General features: G+C 53.7%; 2 protein-coding genes across 3 annotated transcripts in view; both read left to right on the top strand.

The window, feature by feature from the left end:
- Positions 1-20,712, top strand: part of LOC116835240 (scavenger receptor cysteine-rich domain-containing protein DMBT1-like) — a 633,172-nt gene that overhangs the window by 525,924 nt on the left and 86,536 nt on the right. The window lies entirely within an intron of this gene.
- LOC116835292 (serine/threonine-protein kinase SBK2-like) lies at positions 12,942-17,625 on the top strand. 2 transcript variants are annotated; one of them, XM_032798020.2, is made up of 4 exons: positions 12,942-13,041; positions 14,524-14,691; positions 16,064-16,266; positions 16,843-17,625. In XM_032798020.2, the coding sequence occupies exons 2-4, from the start codon at positions 14,526-14,528 to the stop codon at positions 17,434-17,436; spliced, it is 963 nt and encodes a 320-aa protein (XP_032653911.1). In that variant the 5' UTR covers positions 12,942-13,041; positions 14,524-14,525; the 3' UTR covers positions 17,437-17,625. The 2 variants fall into 2 exon arrangements, with proteins under 2 accessions (XP_032653911.1, XP_074927547.1); XM_075071446.1 differs by lacking the exon at positions 12,942-13,041 and having other exon boundaries at positions 13,082-14,691.

The raw sequence follows: 20,712 nt of genomic DNA, 5'->3' as shown, positions 1-20,712 counted from the left end.
CATTAAATATGTAGACTAAATAATGAAATTAATAAATTTTCAAGCCAAATGTGTATTAATTCTAATGAACAGTGCCACATTATGCAGTATTCATTTTTGAAAGTTTATAATAAGCAATGTTCCAGGGTGAGGGGTGGGGGCGGGAGCGCAAGGTGGAAGTTTCGCCTAGGGCACAAAATATCCTTGCACCGGCCCTGGGGGAGCCATACTGAGCAAGCCGTTCAACATGAGTGCCCAGGGTGATGCTGTGGTGAACAGGGCTAAAGCCATCCTTAGACCTATAAGCAGAGCAGTGAGTAGGTCAGCGAGGTGACACAGCATCAGTGAGACTGATATTGGAATACAACATCCAGTTTTGGTGTCCATGTTTGAAAAAGATGAAAAATCGGAGATGGAGAGGCAAACAGAGGGAGTTTGCCTGGGAGTTCACCTGGGGGAGTTCCCAGAGTTTTTTTGCCTTTCAGGCTTCTGTGAGCAGTAAATACAACATCTGAAGAGGCTCTTAGAAGGAAGACAATATAGATAGTGTGCGATCAGCTGTTGTGACCTGCACAGGATGTGCCTGTGACGTTGCAGTCTATATGATTTTATAAAAGTATGCTAACAAGTAAATATAATGTAACTGGAATATGCTTCATGCAAAAGGTCTCTTGTAAGGTATTATTGCAAAGCTTATAATCTGAGTGTGTTCAGCCTATTTCTATAAATGTACCAGTCTTGTATCTAAAACTAGAAATATGAAATATAACTCTGAGGGCCTATTGTAATTATGCAAAGTGTGGGCAATTAATGGTGGTTTGGAATCTTGGTGGCTCCCATCAACCAGGACAATTGACTGTAGATGGCTCTGTTTGCAGGCAGGCCTTCCTGTGAGTCAGGCTGGGAGGACTGAAGGCTTGGGGTCTTACAGTGACATGTGATCATGTCACCTGAACTGGAATCCATCTTTAACCTGGTGCTTTTCCATTGAGAATGAGGGGTGGGAACCCAGAGGGACAAAGGATTCCTGCCTTATATATGAGATATATAAATGGCTGGAACAGAACAAAGGAGGGAGCCATCATGAAGAATCCCCTAGCTACCATCTGAGCTGGAACAAGAGCTGTACCAGGAAAAAGAATTGTGCCCAGGCCTGGAAGATGTCTAGTCTGAGGAAAAAAACTTACTGAATCATCTCTGAGACTGAGATTATCTGTATTCGGTTTGATTAGACATAGATTTGTGTGTTTTATTTTATTTTGCTTGGTAATTCACTTTGTTCTGTCTGTTACTACTTGGAACCACTTAAATCCTACTTTCGGTATTTAATAAAATCACTTTTTACTTATTAATTAACTCAGAGCATGTGTTAATACTGGGTGGGCAAACGGCTGTGCATACCTCTCTATCAGTGTTATAGAGGGCGAACAATTAATGAGTTTTACCCTGTATAAACTTTATGCAGGGTAAACAGATTTATTTGGGTTTAGACCCCATTGGGAGCTGGGCATTTGAGTGTTAAGGACAAGAACACTTCTGTCAGCTGCTTTCAGGTAAGCCTACAGCTGTTAGGAGACATGATTCAGACCTGGGTCTGAGTTTGCAGCAGGCTAGTGAGTCTGGCTCTAACCAGTCAGGGCACATCAGGTGGCAGCTCCCAAGAGGGTTTCTGTGATCCAACCCATCACAGTGTACAAAGTGCAAGCTGATCTCCATATTGGAAGAGAAGGTTAAAGGACTAGAGACTCCAGTATCAACCCTGTGTTGCATCAGAGAAAATGAAGACTTTCTGGATGGAAGTCAGCGTTTGGTACTGCAGGCACAGCATGCTAAAGAATCAAAGTGGGCAGTGCAGAACAGGGAAGAAAACTGGCAGCGTGTGACCTCCAGAAGAAAAATTAGAACTCCTGTACCCCCAATGTACATAGAGGAAAGAAACCATTTTCAAGCTCTCTGCACAGGTACTACAATGGGGAATGGTTTGGAAAAGTCATCTGAGGAAAGGGATGAGGAGACCCCATCAACCGGAAGGCATGGGATGCATTGTTCTAGGAATGGGGGTTCCACAACCACCACTCCCTGGAGGAGGAGACAGGTGGTGGTGGTCGGGAACCTCTAAGGAGGACAAAGTCATCCATCTGCCATCCAGACTGGGAAACTCGAGAAGCGTGCTGCTTGCCTGGAGCTAGAATTCAGGATGTGATGGAGTGTTTGCAGAGACTGATCAAGACCTCGGATCGCTACCCCTTCCTACTTCTTCACGTGGGCACCAATGATACTGCCAAGAATGATCTTGAGCGGGTCACTGCAGACTATGTGGCTCTGGGAAGAAGGATAAAGGAGTTTGAAGCACAAGTCGTGTTTCCATCCATCCTCCCTGTTGAAGGAAAAGGCCCAATTACGGACCATCAAATTGTGGAGGTAAATGCGTGGTTGCGCAGGTGGTGTCAGAGGGCGGGCTTTGGATTCGACCATGGGACGTTGTTCCAGGAAGAAAGATTTCTAGGAAGAGATGAGATCCACCTAAGGAAGAGAGGGAAGAGCATCTTCACAGGCAGGCTTGCTAACCCAGTGAGGAGGGTTTTAAATTAGGTTTGTTGGGGGATGGAGACCTAAGCCCTGAGGTAAGTGGGGAAGTGGGATACTGGGGGGAAACACCAGGAGGAGAGTGCAACAGGGGAGGCCTCCTGATTCATACTGAGAAAGTAGGGCAATCGGTTAGTTATCTTAGGTGCCTGTACACGAACGTAGGAATCCTGGCACAGTCAAGGAACTATGTTGTGATTGGAGTAACAGAAACTTGGTGGGGTAACTCACATGACTGGAGCACTGTCATGGATGGGTATAAACCGTTCAGGACGGACAAGTGGGGGAGAAAAGGTACAGGAGTTGCATTGTATGTAAGAGAGCAGTATGATTGCTCAGAGCTCCAGTATGAAACTGGAAAAAAGTCTGAGTGTCTTTTGCTTAAGTTTAGAGGCAAGAGCAACAAGGGTGATGTCGTTGTGGGTGCCTGCTATAGACCACCAGACCAAGGGGATGAGGTAGATGAGGCTTTCTTCAGACAACTAACAGAAGTTTCCAGATCACAGACCCTGTTTCTCATGGGGGACTTCAATCACCCTGACATCTCCTGGGAGCGCAGTCTCTCTCACATGGAGTCTGCAGAGCAGCATTCTGTAGTTGCACTTGTAGATCCAGGAGCCCTTCCAAGGCCTCCTCTGTGATGTTGTGGAAGATCCCCCATTTCACCTTGGACTCCAATTCTAGGGCACTGTGTTATAGAGTGTTTGAGGGTTTGGATGTTCTCACTGCAGAAGTGCAAAGAGGAGTCTTTGATTTTCTACTTGTGTATCAAGTAGCCATAAGTTGGGTCAGTGACAATGGGCTTCTTTGGAACAGTGGCTGAAGTCCAGACACTCTGTCATTCCCTAGCTGGGTCTAGAGGCGTGAGGTGGGCACACGTGGTCCATAGTGGTTTTGGAGTTCACCGTGTCCCTTACCCAGTTCCCAGCTTGGGGTATTCTGCTTCCTGACTGGCGATGGCACTGGGCAAACCCCCCACCTTTCTCTGCTTCTATGGGGAGCGGGGAATCTAGCAAGGGTCTGGCTCACTGATCCAGTGCTGTCCTCTCTGAGCCTCGGGTATCAGCCAGGGGGACAAGGAGCGGAGACACATCCAGAGCCACAATCCTACATTATCTCACCCAACCGGGGATTCTCCTTAAGCCATGTAGCAATGGGTCCATGTGAGACACAGAAATCAGGGCAACTAGCGAAGCTCCAACGTGAGACCTTTAGACCCCACTCCCTCATGGAAGTAAAAGCCATTTACTCCTTGGGACATCTCTGAAGATGGAGATAATCCTGACCCCCATTTAGAATGTTTTTGATCCTCTTCTCTTGCTTCCAAAGTCCCTGACCTCCGTTCACGTTTCACAAATCAAGTTGTCTGCATGAACTAATTCTATTACGATTATATTTTCAGACACAATGCCCTGATGCCAATCACGTACCAGGACCCGTGACATGGTGTGTTTTTGTCATCCTCACAGGATTATTAGGCACAGGATTGTGTTGCTGTTACTCCCCTTGCTGCGGGTGCTCACTGCACAACTAGTCCCGAATATACCTTCGGTTTTTCGTAAGGGTAGTGAGGAAAGAGCAGGGTGATGTCCCAGATGGAATGGAGAACGAACCTACACCAGACATGGCAGTTCAGGAGATGGATTAAAACTGTTCACCTGCCTTGTTGTGGCGAGAACGCAACCGATTTCAGAGACAATGATGGGCTGCAATATATCTACGCCTGCCCTCGGCAATGACAGCCATGCTCCAGGATATCTGGGATAAGGTAGAACAATCCTCACCACTTTACTGATACACAATAACTCAGAAACAGACAGCACATCATGGACCCAGCTGCAAGACCCAAACATTCACCTAAGGTGAGTTGATTTAAGTACTAATCTCACACTGTCACCTTTAGGGGAAACTCAGGTATATGTCAGGGAGGGAGAGTTAAGGTTACAAGTAAATGTTTCTGTCCCTGAAAAACAAGAAAAGCATTGGATGGTAGGCGTACGAATAGAAGGGTATGTGGGGGACACCACCATGATCTCAGATTACCCCTCGTTCTTATACATATGGGAGCGATTCGTGAAAACAGGGACCCTTGTGACAGTAATTGTCGTATACTGCCCGAGACAAAACCTGCATTGTTCAAAATCCAGACTACCCCAGTAAAAGTTTTGTAAACCTCATTCTGGTAGAAGTAAAAATTGCTATGGATTGGACACAATTAAATGTTTCGAAGGTAGAGCCCAAGTGTACGCCTTTTTCACTCCCAATATTGACAGCCTGGATGAGGACGCACAAATTGTCCCTCCCGAATACCTCTTGTCATAAACAGGTGGTTAAGGGTTAATGCCTCTTTTACCTGTAAAGAGTTAAAAAGTTCACCTAGCCTAGCTAATACCTGACCAGAGGAACCAATGGGGGAACAAGATGTTTCAAAAGGAAGGAGGGAAGTTTTTCCTTTGTTTAGAGTTTCAGTTTCAGCCGGAGTGAAAAGATCAATGGAACCGCCTCTTACTAGCTGTGTGTAAGCTTTTAGAAGCCGGAAATAGCAATGGTTTACTGTTAATTTTCTTTGCTAACCACTCGTGACTCATAGAGCAAAGTTCAGCGTCACGGAGCTGAAATCAAATTGGTTATTTTTTGTGTAAACCTGAAATTGGTGCCATGGGGAACATACCTCTGTGTTTTGAATCCTGTTGTCTGTGAGAGTAGCTGGTAATGACCTAATTACTCCAGAGGGTTTTTTCCTTTTTCTTTCTTTCTTTAAGTATGATGAGAACCTTTTTTAATACGACTGATTGAATTTTTTATCGCCTTGTTTTAGATCCAAGGGGATTCAGGATAATCTGGATTCAAACCAATCCAAATCACACCAGTCCGGCACATTCCAAGGTTGCGGAGCAGCTCCGCGTTGAACTTCAGATTTTAATGCACACCATGTACTGGGCTGGGGAAGTGGGTTAATTTCTCTTGTTGTAAGATGCCAAGGGATTGCGGCTTATACTGTCATTTTCCACTCAACTGAACTTGTGAAGTGAGGTGTCTCCTGCTCCTAGCGCCTCCAGGGGAAGGACGGAAGGTTCTTGCTGGGGGCGAAAAGGAAAGTGATCTCCTCACAGTCAGACATTTCTACTGAAAATTTTCTGCAACGGTCGGCAAGCTATACCAAACTATATGTAATTAAGCTTAGAAGTGTCAATGCGGTCCCGCACTCTGCTACCCTAAGTTCAGAGTGGGGAGCAACCTTATGTATACAGTCGGCTCGCTTGTTTCCCTGCGCTTACGTTCCTTCAGCGACCTTTTCCGCAAATACCTTCTGCTCTTGGCTGAGCTGACCAGACCCTCCTGTCTGCCCAGGCCCAGACCCAGGTCTGAATATGTCTCACAAAGCTGCAGCGTTACCTGAAACAGGCTCACAGAAAGTGTTTGTCCTTAACGCTCAATGCCGACTCGCAATAGGCGTCTAAACCCAAAAAATCTTTTCACCCTGCATAAATGCTTATAGGCAGGAAGAACTCATAATTGGTTCCGACCTCTATAACACTTGAATAGAGAGGTATGCACAGTGTTTGCTCCGCAGGTATTGCACATACTCTGAGTTAGATTAATAAGTAAAAAGGTGATTTATAAATACGCTTCCTGGACAGTAGGATTTAAGTGGTTCCAAGTAGTAACAGACAGAACAAAGTAAGTCACCAAGCAAAATAAAATAAAATGCGCAAATCTACGTCTAATCAAACTGAATACAGATAAGATCCTCACCAGTTCCAGAATGTTCTCTTTTACAGACTAATCTCCTCTTAGCCTGAGTCCAGCAATCACTCACACCCCTTTGTTTCAGTTTCTTCCAAGTATCCTGGGAGGTGGAGAGGCTCCCTCTTTAGCCAGCTGAAGACCCAATGGAGGGGTCTCCCATGGGTTTAAACAGACTTTCTCTTGTGGGCGGAGACTCCCCTCCTCTCTCCTATGCAAAGTCCAGCTCCAAGATGGAGTTCTGGAGTCACCTGGGCAAGTCACATGTCCATGCATGACTCACAATCTTTACAGGCGGTGGCCATTGTCCATATGGTGTCTTGTATGTCTCCAGGAAAACTTCTTATATGGATTGGAACATTCCAAGATGCATTATTCCCCAAGTGCTTCCTGATCGGGTACTTGCAAATTCCTTCCTAAAGAAGCTGACCAAATACCTCACAAAACTGACTTAGGAACCAAGCAAATATACAACCAATATTCTTAACCTCAAGTACAAAATGATATATGTGTACAAATATAGTAGACCAAACCCTTTACATAGATGTGTTACATGGCATATGTAGTAAAACCCTATTCCAGTTATATCATACATACATTTATAAGCACCCCCCCATAAAGCCTTATGGGGTACCCTGTCACAAAGGTTTTAATGCATCTGTTAAAACAAAGAAAAAAAATCATTGTTTGCTACCTATCAATATGAATGGATGCAGTATGTCTCCAGTATGGTGAGACCAGACCTATTGAGTGGAGAAATTATTGTTAAAATTGCACACCAGCGAGCCCTGGAGGCAGGGCCGGTGCAACCATTTAGGCGGACTAGGTGGTTGCCTAGGGCGCCAAGATTTGGGGGCGCCAAAAAGCGCCCTCAAATTTTTTTATTTTAATGGTTGAGCAGCTCTGCTGCTAGGACAGAGAGGGAGTCTGAGCTGCCGGTGGGAGCCGGCAGCCCAGGGTGTCCCCCGGGTCAGGGCGCCAACGCGGCAGCCGGCAGCCCAGGGTGTCCCCTGGGTCAGGGGACCGCTGGAGGGGGCGGCAGGCAGCTCCCATGGAGGTGCCGCAGTGATGCCTGTGGGGGGTCCGCTGGTCCACAGCTCGGATGGAGTTGCCGCAGTCATACCTGCAGGCGGTCGGCTGCTCGCACGGCTCCGGTGGACTGCCCGCAGGGACACTGGACCCTCCGCAGGCACCACTGCGGCAACTCCACCGGAGCCGCAGGACCAGCGCGCGGGGCGGCGAAATTGCCATCCGCCTAGGGCGCTCAAAACCCTAGCGCCGGTCCTGCCTGGAGGCAAAGGTATGGAAGGTTAGCCCACTCCCCATATTGCACATGGGCTCGTTCGGGTTGCCCCAGACCTTGAGTCAGTGGGCTGGGGAGGAAGGAAAGTTATTGGACAATAGAGGGTGTACCGAATGGACCCCTCAAAAGTGGGTGTGCCTAATCTTACCTGTTGCCCCAGAGCCCTGTAGTAAAGATGCTTCGTTAGGATCATGTATGTGGGATGAAATGGACAATGACACCAAAGTATTGTAGAATGGACAACGTGCATGCATTAACTTGTGGGAGGAAGTATTCTGGGAAGATGGAAGCATTAGTAGTCCCCCAGTAGATGAATGTAGGTGTAATATAAGTGCCGTGTTTACTAGAAACCACACATATTACTTACCTCAACCTTGAACGCCGAGCTGACTGAGTTTTCTGTTAATCTTGGGGTCAAATGGCAGGAACTCACAGACAGTTTAATAAAAAGCAAGGCAGTAATACAGTTCTTAGAACAAACAAACGACCAGATGGGAAATCGAACTATTCAAACCATACATGCAAATGGGGACATGTTAAGAATTGCAACCGCAGAAAAACAAATAGCAACGTACCATTGGTATGACTTCTTTTCTGGATGGTTCCCAACCACCGCTGGCATGCTATCGGTAATGCTGCATCCCTTGCTAGTTGTTTTGGTATTGAATTGTATTTGTTTAATTGCAATGTGTGGGATGTGTTGCTGCATGAAAAGAACGTATGCTAAATTGGAGTCACAAACTCATATTGCCTCCCAGTATCTTCTCCTAAATAGACTGCATAAAAAGTGACACTGCCGATTGCAAATCATAGTGTCAAACGGGGAATGATGTTGGGCTATACCAAAAGATTTCTGCATTAATGCCATAAGGAGATGTACAGTAGATAGACTGAATGTAACCCCCCCCCCCAATTTAGATATCCCAAAGTAGTGTTAATTAGAAGGCCTTTTTCTTCTTCTCCCTGTGAGCCGTTTACAAGGCCAAACTGCTAATTGTGTCAGCACATCCTGGGACAGAGAGTCTGATCTCAGAAACGATAAGACCTTGCAGGTACAACTGTTCCTCGGAACAGCACACAGATACTCCCACCCTTCTCGTGTTCTTTATCTTGCTTGTTATGTATGCTATACGGTCAGGGAGTTAAGCAGTTTCATTACACCCTAAGAGTGGTTAAAGTCAAAAGAGATATATGTTGAAATAAAGCTCAGGAATGGATGTTGTGTGTGAATAGAAGATGAATGGTTAGGAGTACCCCCCTAAGAGTTACAAGTTCAGTATCGATTGGCTGAAGAATGCGCTAAGTGGCGATAACCGGATGACCCTTGAAGGGCAGACTGGAATCCACCCAACAGCCCCAAGGATGAGAGAATCAAAGAACAAGATAACATCTGGCAGCCATCACGGAGCCATCATGGATGTGCCATTCAGCATGATGAAACCACCTCCATAGACTGGCATAGAAATAAACTCCTATAAAAATAGACCCTGAAAGACTAAGGACTTTGAGTCTGGTTCCGCAACCACCCTCCAGGAGCATCGGATGCTTCTCTGACAAAGGCTCGGCTCCGCCCTCGGGCCCAGGTTAGCTGGCCAGTAACTTGGCACGAGCAACCTCTAGGCTGGTAACTATAACAACTTTGCAGAACTTGTGTGTGTGAGTGAATGGAATGTAGTAAATATGAATGTCTACTTGCTTTGCTTCTTTTGGTGTTTTGTGTGAGCACATAGAGAGGATATTTATGATTACTTGTTTACTTTGCTTCTTTTTGTATTCACAGTAAACGTGGCACTTTGCCTCATCCCCTTTTAAAAGATCGTGTTGGTTTTTGTTTTGTTGGTACAACACTCCTTGCCTCTTATGGGCCTCTGCCCTATTCCTCAAATGCCCACGCCCATAGCAGGGCCAATCTGACCTCCCAACTGCAAGTCTCATACACAGTCTCCTGAAGCTGCCATTAGATCCGGAACAGGAATCGCAGTTCCCGTGCGCTTCCCTGCATGGAGTATAAAGCATGGGCATAGGCAGGTAGATCATCAGCCTAATCCTCTGTCCCAGGAGCACGAAGGTCCATGGATGCCATGCTGGAGAGCCTGCTGACAGCAACCCTCAGCCCAAACTCCAGCACATCTTGGAGGTGAGCATAATGGGGAGGGGCAGCAGGAATTTTACTTTAACCCTGGGGAGGCCTGGAAATGAGGGACTGGATGATGCACGTTTCCATTGTGTCCTGCTACCCGAGAGCGCATTGGGCCGCCCTTGGTCAGAGCAGTGTTGTGAGGCCCAGGAGAAGATCCTCAGAGAAGAGCACTGGCTACTTCCCAGGGAGCTGCTGAGATTCACAAGGAGGGAATCAGCCCTTCTCTTCCATGAACACAGATTATTGTGAGGAGCAGGGGCCTGTCCTTTGTCCAACAGAGACCTGCCCTAGATCTCATCCACAAATCTGGGAGAGAGCTGGGAACTGAACTGCGTCCCACCCGAGCACTTTCCCTGTTACGCGCTCTTCTCCCCTCCCCCTTTGGCTATTTTGCTATGGGTCTACGAGCATGAAACAAACAGGAACTTTTTCTCCTTTTTTGAGATTCTGCTCAGGACACTCAGCCAGCCCAGCTCTGCCTTCCCTGGTGCCATGCCAACCCGGCTCTGCCTTCCCTGGCACCATGCCAGCCCAGCCAACCTGCCTCTGCCTTCCCAGGCACCACGCCAACCCAGTTCTGCCTTCCCTGACGCCGTGCCAGCCCAGCCAGCCCAGCGCTGCCTTCCCTGGCGCCGCGCCAACCCGGCTTTGTCTTCCCTGGCGCCACGCCAACCCAGCTTTGCCTTCTCTGGCACCACGCCAACCCAGCTCTGCCTTCCCTGGCACCACGCCAACCCAGTTCTGCCTTCCCTGATGCCGTGCCAGCCCAGCCAGCCCAGCTCTGCCTTCCCTGGTGCCACGCCAACCCAGCTTTGCCTTCCCTGGCACCACGCCAACCCACCTCTGCCTTCCCTGGCACCACGCCAGCCCGGCTCTGCCTTCTCTGGCACCACACCAGCCCAGCTCTGCCTTCCCTGGCGCCATGCCAACCCGCCTCTGCCTTCCCTGGCGCCGCACCAGCCCAGCCATCCCAGCTCTGCCTTCCCTGGCACCACGCCAGCCCAGCCAGCCCACCTCTGCCTTCGCAGGGCCCATGCCAACCTGCCTCTGCCTTCCCTGCCCACCGCGCCAGCCCAGCTCCGCCTTCCCTGGCACCATGCCAGCCCGGCTCTGCCTTCGCAGGGCCCAAACCAGCCCAGCCAGTCCTCCTGGCGGCTCTCTGTCTTGAATACTGTCCAAGGAGATCAGTATAGAGTCACGCAGACAGTTCATGAAATGCTACAGACAATTCCCACCTTTGTCACTGCTGGCCCGGGCTGCTGCTCTTGGACCTGATGGCTAGTGTTGAAAAACTAACATTAAGGACTCTGACTGTTGTGGAGGGTGTTTTCCCCTGGAGTCTGGGAGTGAAACGTGGGGTCTGGACAAACCTCCACAGCCCACATAGAGCAGCATCTCAGCACCAGATGAGGGGTCCCTTTATGCACAGCTGCCCCAGCCCAGAGGTGGCTGCATCTCAGCACAAGGGAAGGGGTCCCTGTATAAAGTCCTTGCACTACCCCAAGGTGGTTTGGTGTCCGTGGGGTCTGGCCCTTGGGCAGAGAGCTGGAGCATGGCCCTGGTTGTCATGCCTGGGAGCTGGTGGGGGGGGAGGGTGTGGCCATGCCTCACCAGGTCTGGAGCCCCCTGTTCGTTGGCATCTGGTGCCTGCGAAGTGCGGCCCAGTCTGGCCTTGTTACCACCGGGTATGGTGTCCCCGAGCCATCCTATCCCAGAGGGAAGGCCCCGTGCTGCGGAGGTTGTGTATGACTCAAAAGGTGGGGGGCTGGTGATGGGGGAGTCACATGCTGTCCCAGCCACCACCCGCCCGGAGCAGATGCCATGTGCTGTATCTGGGGCTGTTGCCATGGCACAAGCACAGAGCCCCCTGAGGGGATCCCAGAATAGGTCTTTGTTGTGGCCATGTTGCTGTGGTTCTGGGAACAGGAAGTTTCTGTTGCCCACCTGAGCCGTCCCTGCTCTGCCCCCAGGCCTCCCTTGCCCTCCCCGCACCCAGAGACTCAGGCAAACAACCAAGGGAGGTGGGAGCAGCCCTCCAGGACTTCACCCTGGTGGGGGGAGGGCTCAGTTGCTCATGAGAGTCCCAGAGCTTCCCCTGCCAACCCCAACCTCTGCAGTTCCCCAGACTGGCAAGGCCCCCCACGCTGCCCCCCACAAGCCAGAGTCTCCAGCAGGAAGCATGCCTGGCAGGCAGGGCAGGAGCTGCAGGGGGCATGGGGAGGGTAAAGGGGTGGCAGCTTGTACCAGCAGGGCCGGGGATAGAACCCAGGAGTCCTGGCTCCCAGCCCCCTTGGTAGATCCTACCAGGGCAACCCAGTGTTGGGATCGGGAGCTGGCCAGGGGCAATTCCCAGCAGTCAGTGCTTACCCCCAGTGCCCCCATGTGGCCTCATATCTGTCTTACCAAAAAGTAACACCACAGGCCCAGACTGTTTGTGGGGTCCCCACAGTGCAGGATGGGGGGGACACATTCTCTGATTTCTCGGCATGAACCTCACATCCTTGACAATCCCAGCTACCTTCCTTCTTCAGAAATGTCCCCATCTTCACCTCCCTATGCCCGTGTAGCCTGTCCGGATGCTAGTCCACCACTCCCACACCCACCGCAGAGGTGGCTGAATTTCAGTGCTGGACAAGCAGTCCCTATATAAACAGCTCCCATGCCACACCCCAGAGGGGGTGCATCTCAGTGCTGGGTGAAAGGTCCCTATATAAAGAGCTCCCATGCCCCACCCCAGAGGTGGCTGTATCTCAGTGCCAGGCAAGGGATCCCTGTATACAGTGGCAGAAAGTGCTCTGGGCTCTGTTGGGGGTAAGGTGTTCCCTGGAGCTTGACTCCAGCAGGGTCTCTGCCCTGCTCCCCCTTACCCAGCTCCCCAGTGGGGTTCCAGGGTGGGGGGCTCCCCTGCCATCAGGAGCTGACTTTCCAGGAACATCTGGGACAAGCTAATTCTGAACAGATGGTACTGGGGGGCCAGGGGGAGGGGAGCAGTAAATGAAAGTGGGGGCTGGATGGCTGGAGTATCCAGTGCCAGCTGGTAAAAATAACCCAGATAAGTGCCTGCTAATCCCGGCCCAGCAAGTGGCAGACCCCAGCACTGACCGCACCTGACCCCTGGCTCGCACTGCCAGCTGGGACCTGCCAGCCACCCACGGGACCCTTTTCAGCTTAGGGTGGACAGGATAAAAGGCTCATCCCAGGCCAGCAGACAGACAGACAGGAAGGTAGAGGGCTGGAATCAGCGGCTTTCCTGTGTATACTGTGGGGTTCCGGCTCCCGGAGGCAGGTAAGTGGGTTCCCTCTCCATCTGGCCCCTCTGCAGCCTGGCACCCCCCAGCCCATGGGCTCCATTGATTCATCTGGGTGGTTTTGCATCTCGATGCTGCCCCTCTCTTGCTGCTGGCAGCTCCCAGCCTGAAGATGCCAAGGGACATCCATGGCTTCTGGTCCCACATTCACTGCACATATTGCTGGGGGGGGGGGGCACTGACACCAGGGCCACTTCCTCACCTGAGCAAGTCCAGGTAGGAGCCAGGACTCCTGGGTTCTATCCCCAACTCTGGGAGTGGAGTGGGGTCTAGTGTTTAGAGCAGGAGGGCTGGAAGCCAGGACTCCTGGGATGCCTCTGATTAAGGCCTTGGCTTCACTTGCAAGTTATATAAGGTTTGCTGCCGGTATGAATTTGGCCCTGGAGCCCAGGGTTGTAGAGGTGCCTGAGGCAGTTCAGGCTCAGTGGGGCAGGAAGAGGTATCACTAAAGCAAGGGAGCTGCTCTTCCCCAGAGGCAGAGCATCAGTGGGACCTGGAGTCTGCCCAGCCTCCACAGGCTGGAAGGAGAGCCCAGTGCGGGGGCTATGTCCCCTTGGTCCACAACTGGGCAGCTACAGGAAGCCATGACTTGGCACCCCAGGCCCATGCAGAGAGGGATAGAGAAGCTGCTGTCAGGCCCCAAAGGGCTTGGGAGGGGCCGTTATTCCATGGGATGTAACCTTGTGTGAAACAGCACCTGCACCCCACCACAGAGGTGGCTACAGCTTAGCACTAGGCAAGGGGTCCCTGTATAAACAGCTCCCATGCCCCTCCCCAGAGGCAGTCACATCTCAGCACTGGATGAGGGGTCCCTGTATAAGCAGCTGTCATGGATCCACAGAAGCAGGCCCCAGCTTTTAAATTATCTCTTGGAGGAACCCTGAGTGCCAAACCCCCGAGGGGTCTCACTCTCTCTTCAGGGCAGGCCACATGGCCTCACCGCCCCCAAGACTGAGCCCCTGGGCTCCAGTCTCCTGCTCCATCCTGTGAGCTCTGCCCAGAGCGTCCAACTGAGCCAGAGCCCTGGGGGAGGCTTGTCTGCTGTGCAGGGGCTCAGGCACCCAGCTGGAATTCGCAGCCGTCCCTAAACGGAGCAGGGTGCTTTAGCCAGCTGGGCATGGCATGGGCATAGGGTTACCAACTTTCTACTTGCACAAAACTGAACACCCTTGCCCTGCCCCATGCCCTGCCCCTCCTCTGAGGCCCTGCTGCCAACTGGACAGTCAATGACCCAGTCAGTGGTGCTGACCAGAGCCACCAGGTTCCCTCTTCGGCCAAGTGTTCCGGTCGAAAACCAGATACCTGGTCACCCTACGTGGGCAGCCCTGAGGCCAGCACAGCAAAGCAAAGGTGCTGACACAGGCCAGGTCTCAGTGCTGGGCTGGTGATGTCCGTATCCTCGGGCGGCCATCTGGACACTGCTCCTGGCGGTGACAACCCCATCCCTCCCCATCCTGCAGCCATGACCCTGCCCACACCATGGGGCGCGGAGCAGCAGCTGGAGGAGATGATGGAGCTGACGGCGCAGAACCTGCCCTGGCTGGAGGTCACCCAGTCGTACACCATCCTGAGAGAGCTGGGCAGCGGCTCCTATGGCCACGTACTGCTGGCTGTGCACCAGCGGCAAGGTAGGGCCTGGGCCATCAGGGCTGGGTGGGGGGGCAGTCTGTGTCCATGTGGCCCCACCTCCCACAGAGCCCCACTGCTCTTGTTCCTCCAGCAGCACCAGCACCATACCCACCAACTGATGGGCACCAGCTGGGGAAGGAGAGCCCTGTCCAGGGCCAGGCATGGAGCACTGCATCCCTCTGTCCCCAGACTCCACACCCCAGCTAGCTGCTGGGCCCTGGGATCCTACAGCCTGACAGCCCTTGTCCCCACAGAGCAGCATGGGGCGGGGGGGGCTGAGCTAGAATGTGGGGGGAGGGCTGATCCACGAGATGCAGGGGGGCAGAGAATATGTGGGTCTGATCCAGTGCAGGGGAAGGGTCTAATCCAGCATGGGGGAGGGGTATGATCTGGCATGGGAGGGGACAATAGCCCTGACCCCTCCCCATGTCCCTCTGTCATAAACAGATAGCTAAGGGTTAATGTCTCTTTCACCTGGAAAGGGTTAACAAACAGGGAACTAAACACCTGACCAGAGGACCAATCAGGAGACAAGATACTTTCAACCCTGTGTGGAGGGAAGTTTGGGTGTGGGTCCTTTGTTCTGTGTGTGTGTCTTTTCTCGGGGGTATGAGAGGGACCAGACATTACTACAGGCTCTCTAAAGTTCTGTTCAAATAGTAAGTAGAACAGGCGATTTAGGCTTTTTAATTGTTTGTTTTACTCTATTTGCACATGTGGATCTGGCTGGTTAACTTTTATATGTGTAGTTGCTGGGAATATTTTGATTTGTATTGGTACTGGAGGAAGGGTTTCTTCCTTTGTCTGTAAACTATAGGACCCTGTAATATTTACATCTTGAAGTTACAGAGATAATTCTTTACTTTTTCCTTTCTTTTATTAAAAGATTTCTTTTTAGACAACCTGATTGATTTTTTTCTCTTGTTTCCCTTGTTTTATCCCAGGGGATTGGGATAACTCACCAGGACTGGTGGGGGGAGACGGGAGGGGGGAGAGGTAGAATCTCTCTCTGTTTTCCTTGAATCTGTTTGCCTCTTTGTGGAAGGGAAGGGACATGCTTCTCTGTATTGTGATTTAAAGAGTTTGGATCAGTAATCTCTCAGGATAGCCCAGGGAGGGAAAGTCTGGGAGGGGGAAAGAAGGGGGAATGGTTTATTTCTCCTTGTTTTAAGAACCCAAGGGATTTGGGTTCTTGGGGTCCCCAGGGAAGGTTGGGGAGATCAGAGTGCCCCAAAACACTATATTTTTGGGTGGTGGCAGGCTATCAGATCTAAGCTGGTAATTAAGCTTAGAAGTTTCATGCAGGTACCCAAATTTTGGACGCTAAGGTTCAGATTTGGGAAATATACCTTATGACACCCTCCCCCCCAGGCAGCCCGATGGCATTGAAGTTCATTGAGAAGCGGGACACTGAGCTGCGGGACTTCCTGAGCGAGTACTGCATCGCACTGAGCCTGGCCGCCCACCCCTGCATCGCCAGCGCCCTGGGTATTGCCTTCCAGACCAGGCACCACTATGTCTTCGCGCAGGAGCTTGCCCCTGCCAGGGACCTCTTCTCCCTGCTGCAGCCACAGGTACTATGAGCCGGAGCCTCCGACGTAGCCACATTGGGGATGGGCATGGAACATGGGGCCTGTCCCCTCTAGGGGGCGCCACCTGCCATCCAGCCCCAGGATGAGGACTGGCTGGCTCAGGGGGCAGGGAATGGGACATGGGGCCTGTCCCCTCTAGGGGGCGCCAGCTGCCATCCGGCCCCAGGATGAGGACTGGCTGGCTCAGGGGGCAGGGAATGGGACATGGGGCCTGTCCCCTCTAGGGGGCGCCAGCTGCCATCCGGCCCCAGGATGAGGACTGGCTGGCTCAGGGGGCAGGGAATGGAATGTGGGGCCTTTCCCCTCTAGGGGGCGCCAGCTCCCACCCGGCACCAGCTGGCTCAAGGGATGGGGATTGGGACATGGGGCTTGTCCCCTCTAGGGGACACCAACTCAGATCCAGCCCAGGGCAGGCACGGGGAATGGCACAGGGGGCCTTTCCGCACTGAGGGGGCCGGATCCCATCCGCCCCAAGGTAGGGGCTGGCTGGCCTGGATGTGGGCAGTAGGACCCGGAGCTCTTCCCCTCCAGGGCACTGTGTGTAACCTCTCTCCCTAGGTGGGGTTCGGGATCGCGGAGCTGCAGGTCAAGCGCTGTGCTCTGCAGCTCGCCAGCGCCCTGGAGTTCATGGGGGCCAAGGGGCTGGTTCACCGCGATGTCAAGCCTGAGAACGTGCTGCTGCTCGACCCTGAATGCCGGCGTGTCAAGCTGACCGACTTCGGGTTGAGCTGCCCACAGGGCACTGCCATCGAGGCCCTGCCTGAGAACCTGCCCTACACGGCACCCGAGCTGTGCCGCCTGGGGCCCTCGGCCCGCCTGCTGGCCCAGCCCAGCCTGGACGCCTGGGCGCTGGGCGTGCTGCTCTTCTGTGTGCTGACCGGCTTCTTCCCCTGGCACACGGCCGCCGACCGGCACTACCGGGACTTTCAGCGCTGGCATCGCAGCCCCCGCGTCCGCCCGCGCCCACCCCACTGGGGGCGCTTCACCTACGAGGCCCGGGAGATGCTGCGAGGGCTGCTGCACCCCGACCCCATCCAGCGCAGCCCAGCCAGCATTGCCATGGCCCACGTCAAGTGCCCCTGGCTGGAGCCCCAGGAGCCGGGCGCTGCCCGCGTGGACAGGACTCTGCTGAGGAGCAGACATTGCCGCTAAGCCCCAGCCCCATGGGCACTGCGGCCAGGCACAGGCACCCGCCATGGCCAAGGGGACGCAGGGACCAAGGGCTTGCAGGACACATTGCTTAGCTGGGACCATGGCTGGAGGCTGGTGCTGGGAGCCTGGCCTAGGGGATTGCAAAGAAGGTGGGAGATGAGGAGGGGTAATAAAAGCACAATCCTAACATTAACGGCTCGGAGCTTCCTTCACCATACCAGAGCAATGGGGCCACCTGCCTGACACCGCCCCCCATGACCCACAAAGCCCCAGATCAGACCCATGGTCCATCCCCGCTCCTCAGCCACTGCGTTCATCCCACAGGCCCCAGGCTGATGTTATTGGCCTCAGCTGCCATGAACTCTCTGAGCTGAGCCAGCTGCCCACTATGGGAATGTATGGGGCAGGAGGGCAGGGGCCGAGACCTGGGGCCATATGGGGCAGGCGGGCAGGGACTGAGACCTGGGGCCGTATGGGGCAGGCGGGCAGGGGCTGAGACCCGGGGCCTATGGGACAGGAGGGCAGGGACTGAGACCCGGGGCCGGATGGGGCAGGAGGGCAGGGACTGACACCCGGGGCTGTATGGGGCAGGAAGGCAAGGACTGACACCCGGGGCTGTATGGGGCAGGAGGGCAGGGACTGACACCTGGGGCTGTATGGGGCAGGAGGGCAGGGACTAAGCACCTTGCAGTGAGGGTGCATGGGGTGAGGCTGGGTACAGTCTGAGACTCCCCTTGGTGGGGCTGCATGGGCAGTGGGGTCAGCCCCTACGGAGGCTGTGGGGCATCGGGGCTGAGCCCCATGGTCCACATCCTGCACAGGAGCGGGGCTGGCCTTGCACCCTGCATCCTGGCTGTGTTTCCGGCATGCGGCCTGTGGCTTACTCCAGATGCCAAAGGCCTCAAGACACGAACCTCCGGGTGCAGCTGTAATTGGAAACTGTCAACAAGTAGCCAAGGCATGTGGCCGCACACAGCCACTAAATATAACTGGGGAGGGGGGCTCCCCCGGCAGCTTCCGTACTACAAATGGATCCAAGACATGGTGAGGACCCCAGAGCTGGGGCAGCTGGAGGCTGCAGGCTGGGATTGAGGGGTGTCCAATCTATGCATGGGCAGGGGGGGACCCAGCATCCAGTGTCTTTGCAGGGGGAATCCAGCACTTAGCACATGCTCAGAGGGGAACCAGCACCCAGTCTGTGCATGGGGGGGTGGGACTCAGCACCCAGTCTGTGCATGGGGGGAGAGACTCAGCACCCAGTCTGTGCGTGGAGGGAGGGGAACCCAGCACCCATTCTGTGCGTGGGGGGGGGGATGACTCAGCACCCAGTCTGTGCGTGGGGGCGGGGGGACGGGAACTCAGCACCCGGTCTGTGTATGGGAGAGGGGGGAACTCAGCACCCAGTCTGTGTGCAAGGTGGGAGGGGAACCCAGCACCCAATCTGTGCATGGCGGGGAGGGGAACCCAGCACCCAATCTGTGCGTGGGGGTGGGGACTCAGCACCCAGTCTGTGTGCAGGGGGAAGGGTAACCCAGCACCTAGTCTGTGCATGGGGGGAAGGGAACCAAGCACCCAGTCTGTGCACGAGGCATGGGGGAGGACTCAGCACCCAGTCTGTGTGCAGCGGGGAGGGGAACCCAGCACCCAGTCTGTGCATGGGATGTGGGGGAGGACTCGGCACCCAGTCTGTGTGCAGGGGGGAGGGGAACCCAGCACCCAGTCTGTGCACTGGTGAAATCAAGAGGGCATCAACATGTCTGACAATAAGCGAAGGGGGCTATCTGGACTCAGAGGACAGAGGATGAACTTTGGGGTATAAGTAGAAGGCAGAAAGACCCGCCTTTGTTCTGCACCTGGGCAGAAGCGGGCAGTGCGGGTACACTCTGGAGCTCTGCCTACCTTGGCTGAAAACGCCGCCGGCATCCGGGTGAGAGGCGCCTCCTGTAGCCAGACTAGCCTGGGCAGGTGGGTTTAGGGCAGGCTCCAGACAGCGTGTGTTGCTTTCGTTTTACGTGGAACCCTTCTGTTGCCACTGTTCTTCCTCACTGGCCTCGCTGGGACTAAACGTTCCTGTGTGCTCTCTGGAACCAGAGCTCAGGGCGGGGTGTTGTGCAAGGGGCTGCAGCGGACCTGGACACGCTGGTGTGTGCCCTGGTCCCATGGGGGCTGCAGCATTGGAAAGGGGGCAGCACCCCACAGCGGGAGGTTTTCTGAGGGGCTCAGGCCTAGCTGTTGCTCACCGACGAGGCAAAGGGTGGGCTGGCCAAGTGGCTGCCAGGCTGGAGGGATCAGGGAGCTGGCACCCGACTAAGCACCAGCAAGTCTGTGGCTGGAGGCAGCAGGGGTTAACATGGTGACATCCAGCCCTGGGCACCCCAAGAACCATCCCAGGGGCCACGGTGGCCAGGCTGAGGTGGTGCCAGCATGAGAGGGCCAAGTCCTGTCCTGTCCTGAGCAGAAACCCGTAAACAGCAGGTGCCAGGGCACTGCAGGATGCCTGGCTAGGAGCAATGGGGAGCACCCTGTTTTTATTCTGCCTGACACCTTCCATCCGTTCTAAAACATTCCTTTCTTGTCACCCCCCACCCAGTTTGCTGAAGGCCTTTGCTATCTGGCACAGAAAGTCCCTGGCTCCAGCAGTGCCTTTGTTGCCAGTGAAAATCCACTGGGCTTGGCCAAAATACGTGTTAAAAATCCACCATTTCCCGTCTTTCGCCGGCGCAGGGAAAAGGGGGCAGCAGCCGAAATAATCAGTGGCCATGAACATGGTGAAGAGCCAGGCTCACGCCAACACCCTTGGAGCAGTGGCAGCAGCAACAGACACTGCCCTGGGAGAGCCCCTAATGAGGGGGAGAGCCCTGAGCACCCAGAGTACCTGCCCCTCATGGCCCATCCCCACCCAGCCTGGATAACAGTCTCCTGCTGCTGCCAGCTAGTGCAGTCAGTCCTGCAGCTTGCAGTCCCTGCTGGAGGGCCAGAGCCCAGGCGCTGCTGAGGATGCCTGGTGGGAAGCTCTGCAGGCTACATTTAAATAATGTTGCATTACCATTGTGCTTTAAGCCCCCTGGGAATGACACACAAGAGGTCTTGCAGCTGCTGTGGGAAAGGCTGGCCATGCCTAGCTGCTATCCCCCTGCTGCTGAAGCTGTGGGTCTCTGGGGCTGACACAGAGTCATTCCCCTGGGGGGTTCGGGGGTAATTTGACCTCCTCAGATCCCTCCCTGTGTCTGCACTAAATGTCCCTGCTCAGAGACAGGCTCTTGGGCAGCTCTCTGG

Source organism: Chelonoidis abingdonii, chromosome 11 (assembly GCF_003597395.2).
Source record: "Chelonoidis abingdonii isolate Lonesome George chromosome 11, CheloAbing_2.0, whole genome shotgun sequence".
Classification (NCBI taxonomy): domain Eukaryota; kingdom Metazoa; phylum Chordata; order Testudines; family Testudinidae; genus Chelonoidis; species Chelonoidis abingdonii.
Note: the sequence above shows the minus strand (reverse complement) of the source record. Positions and strands in the feature narration are given on the sequence as shown.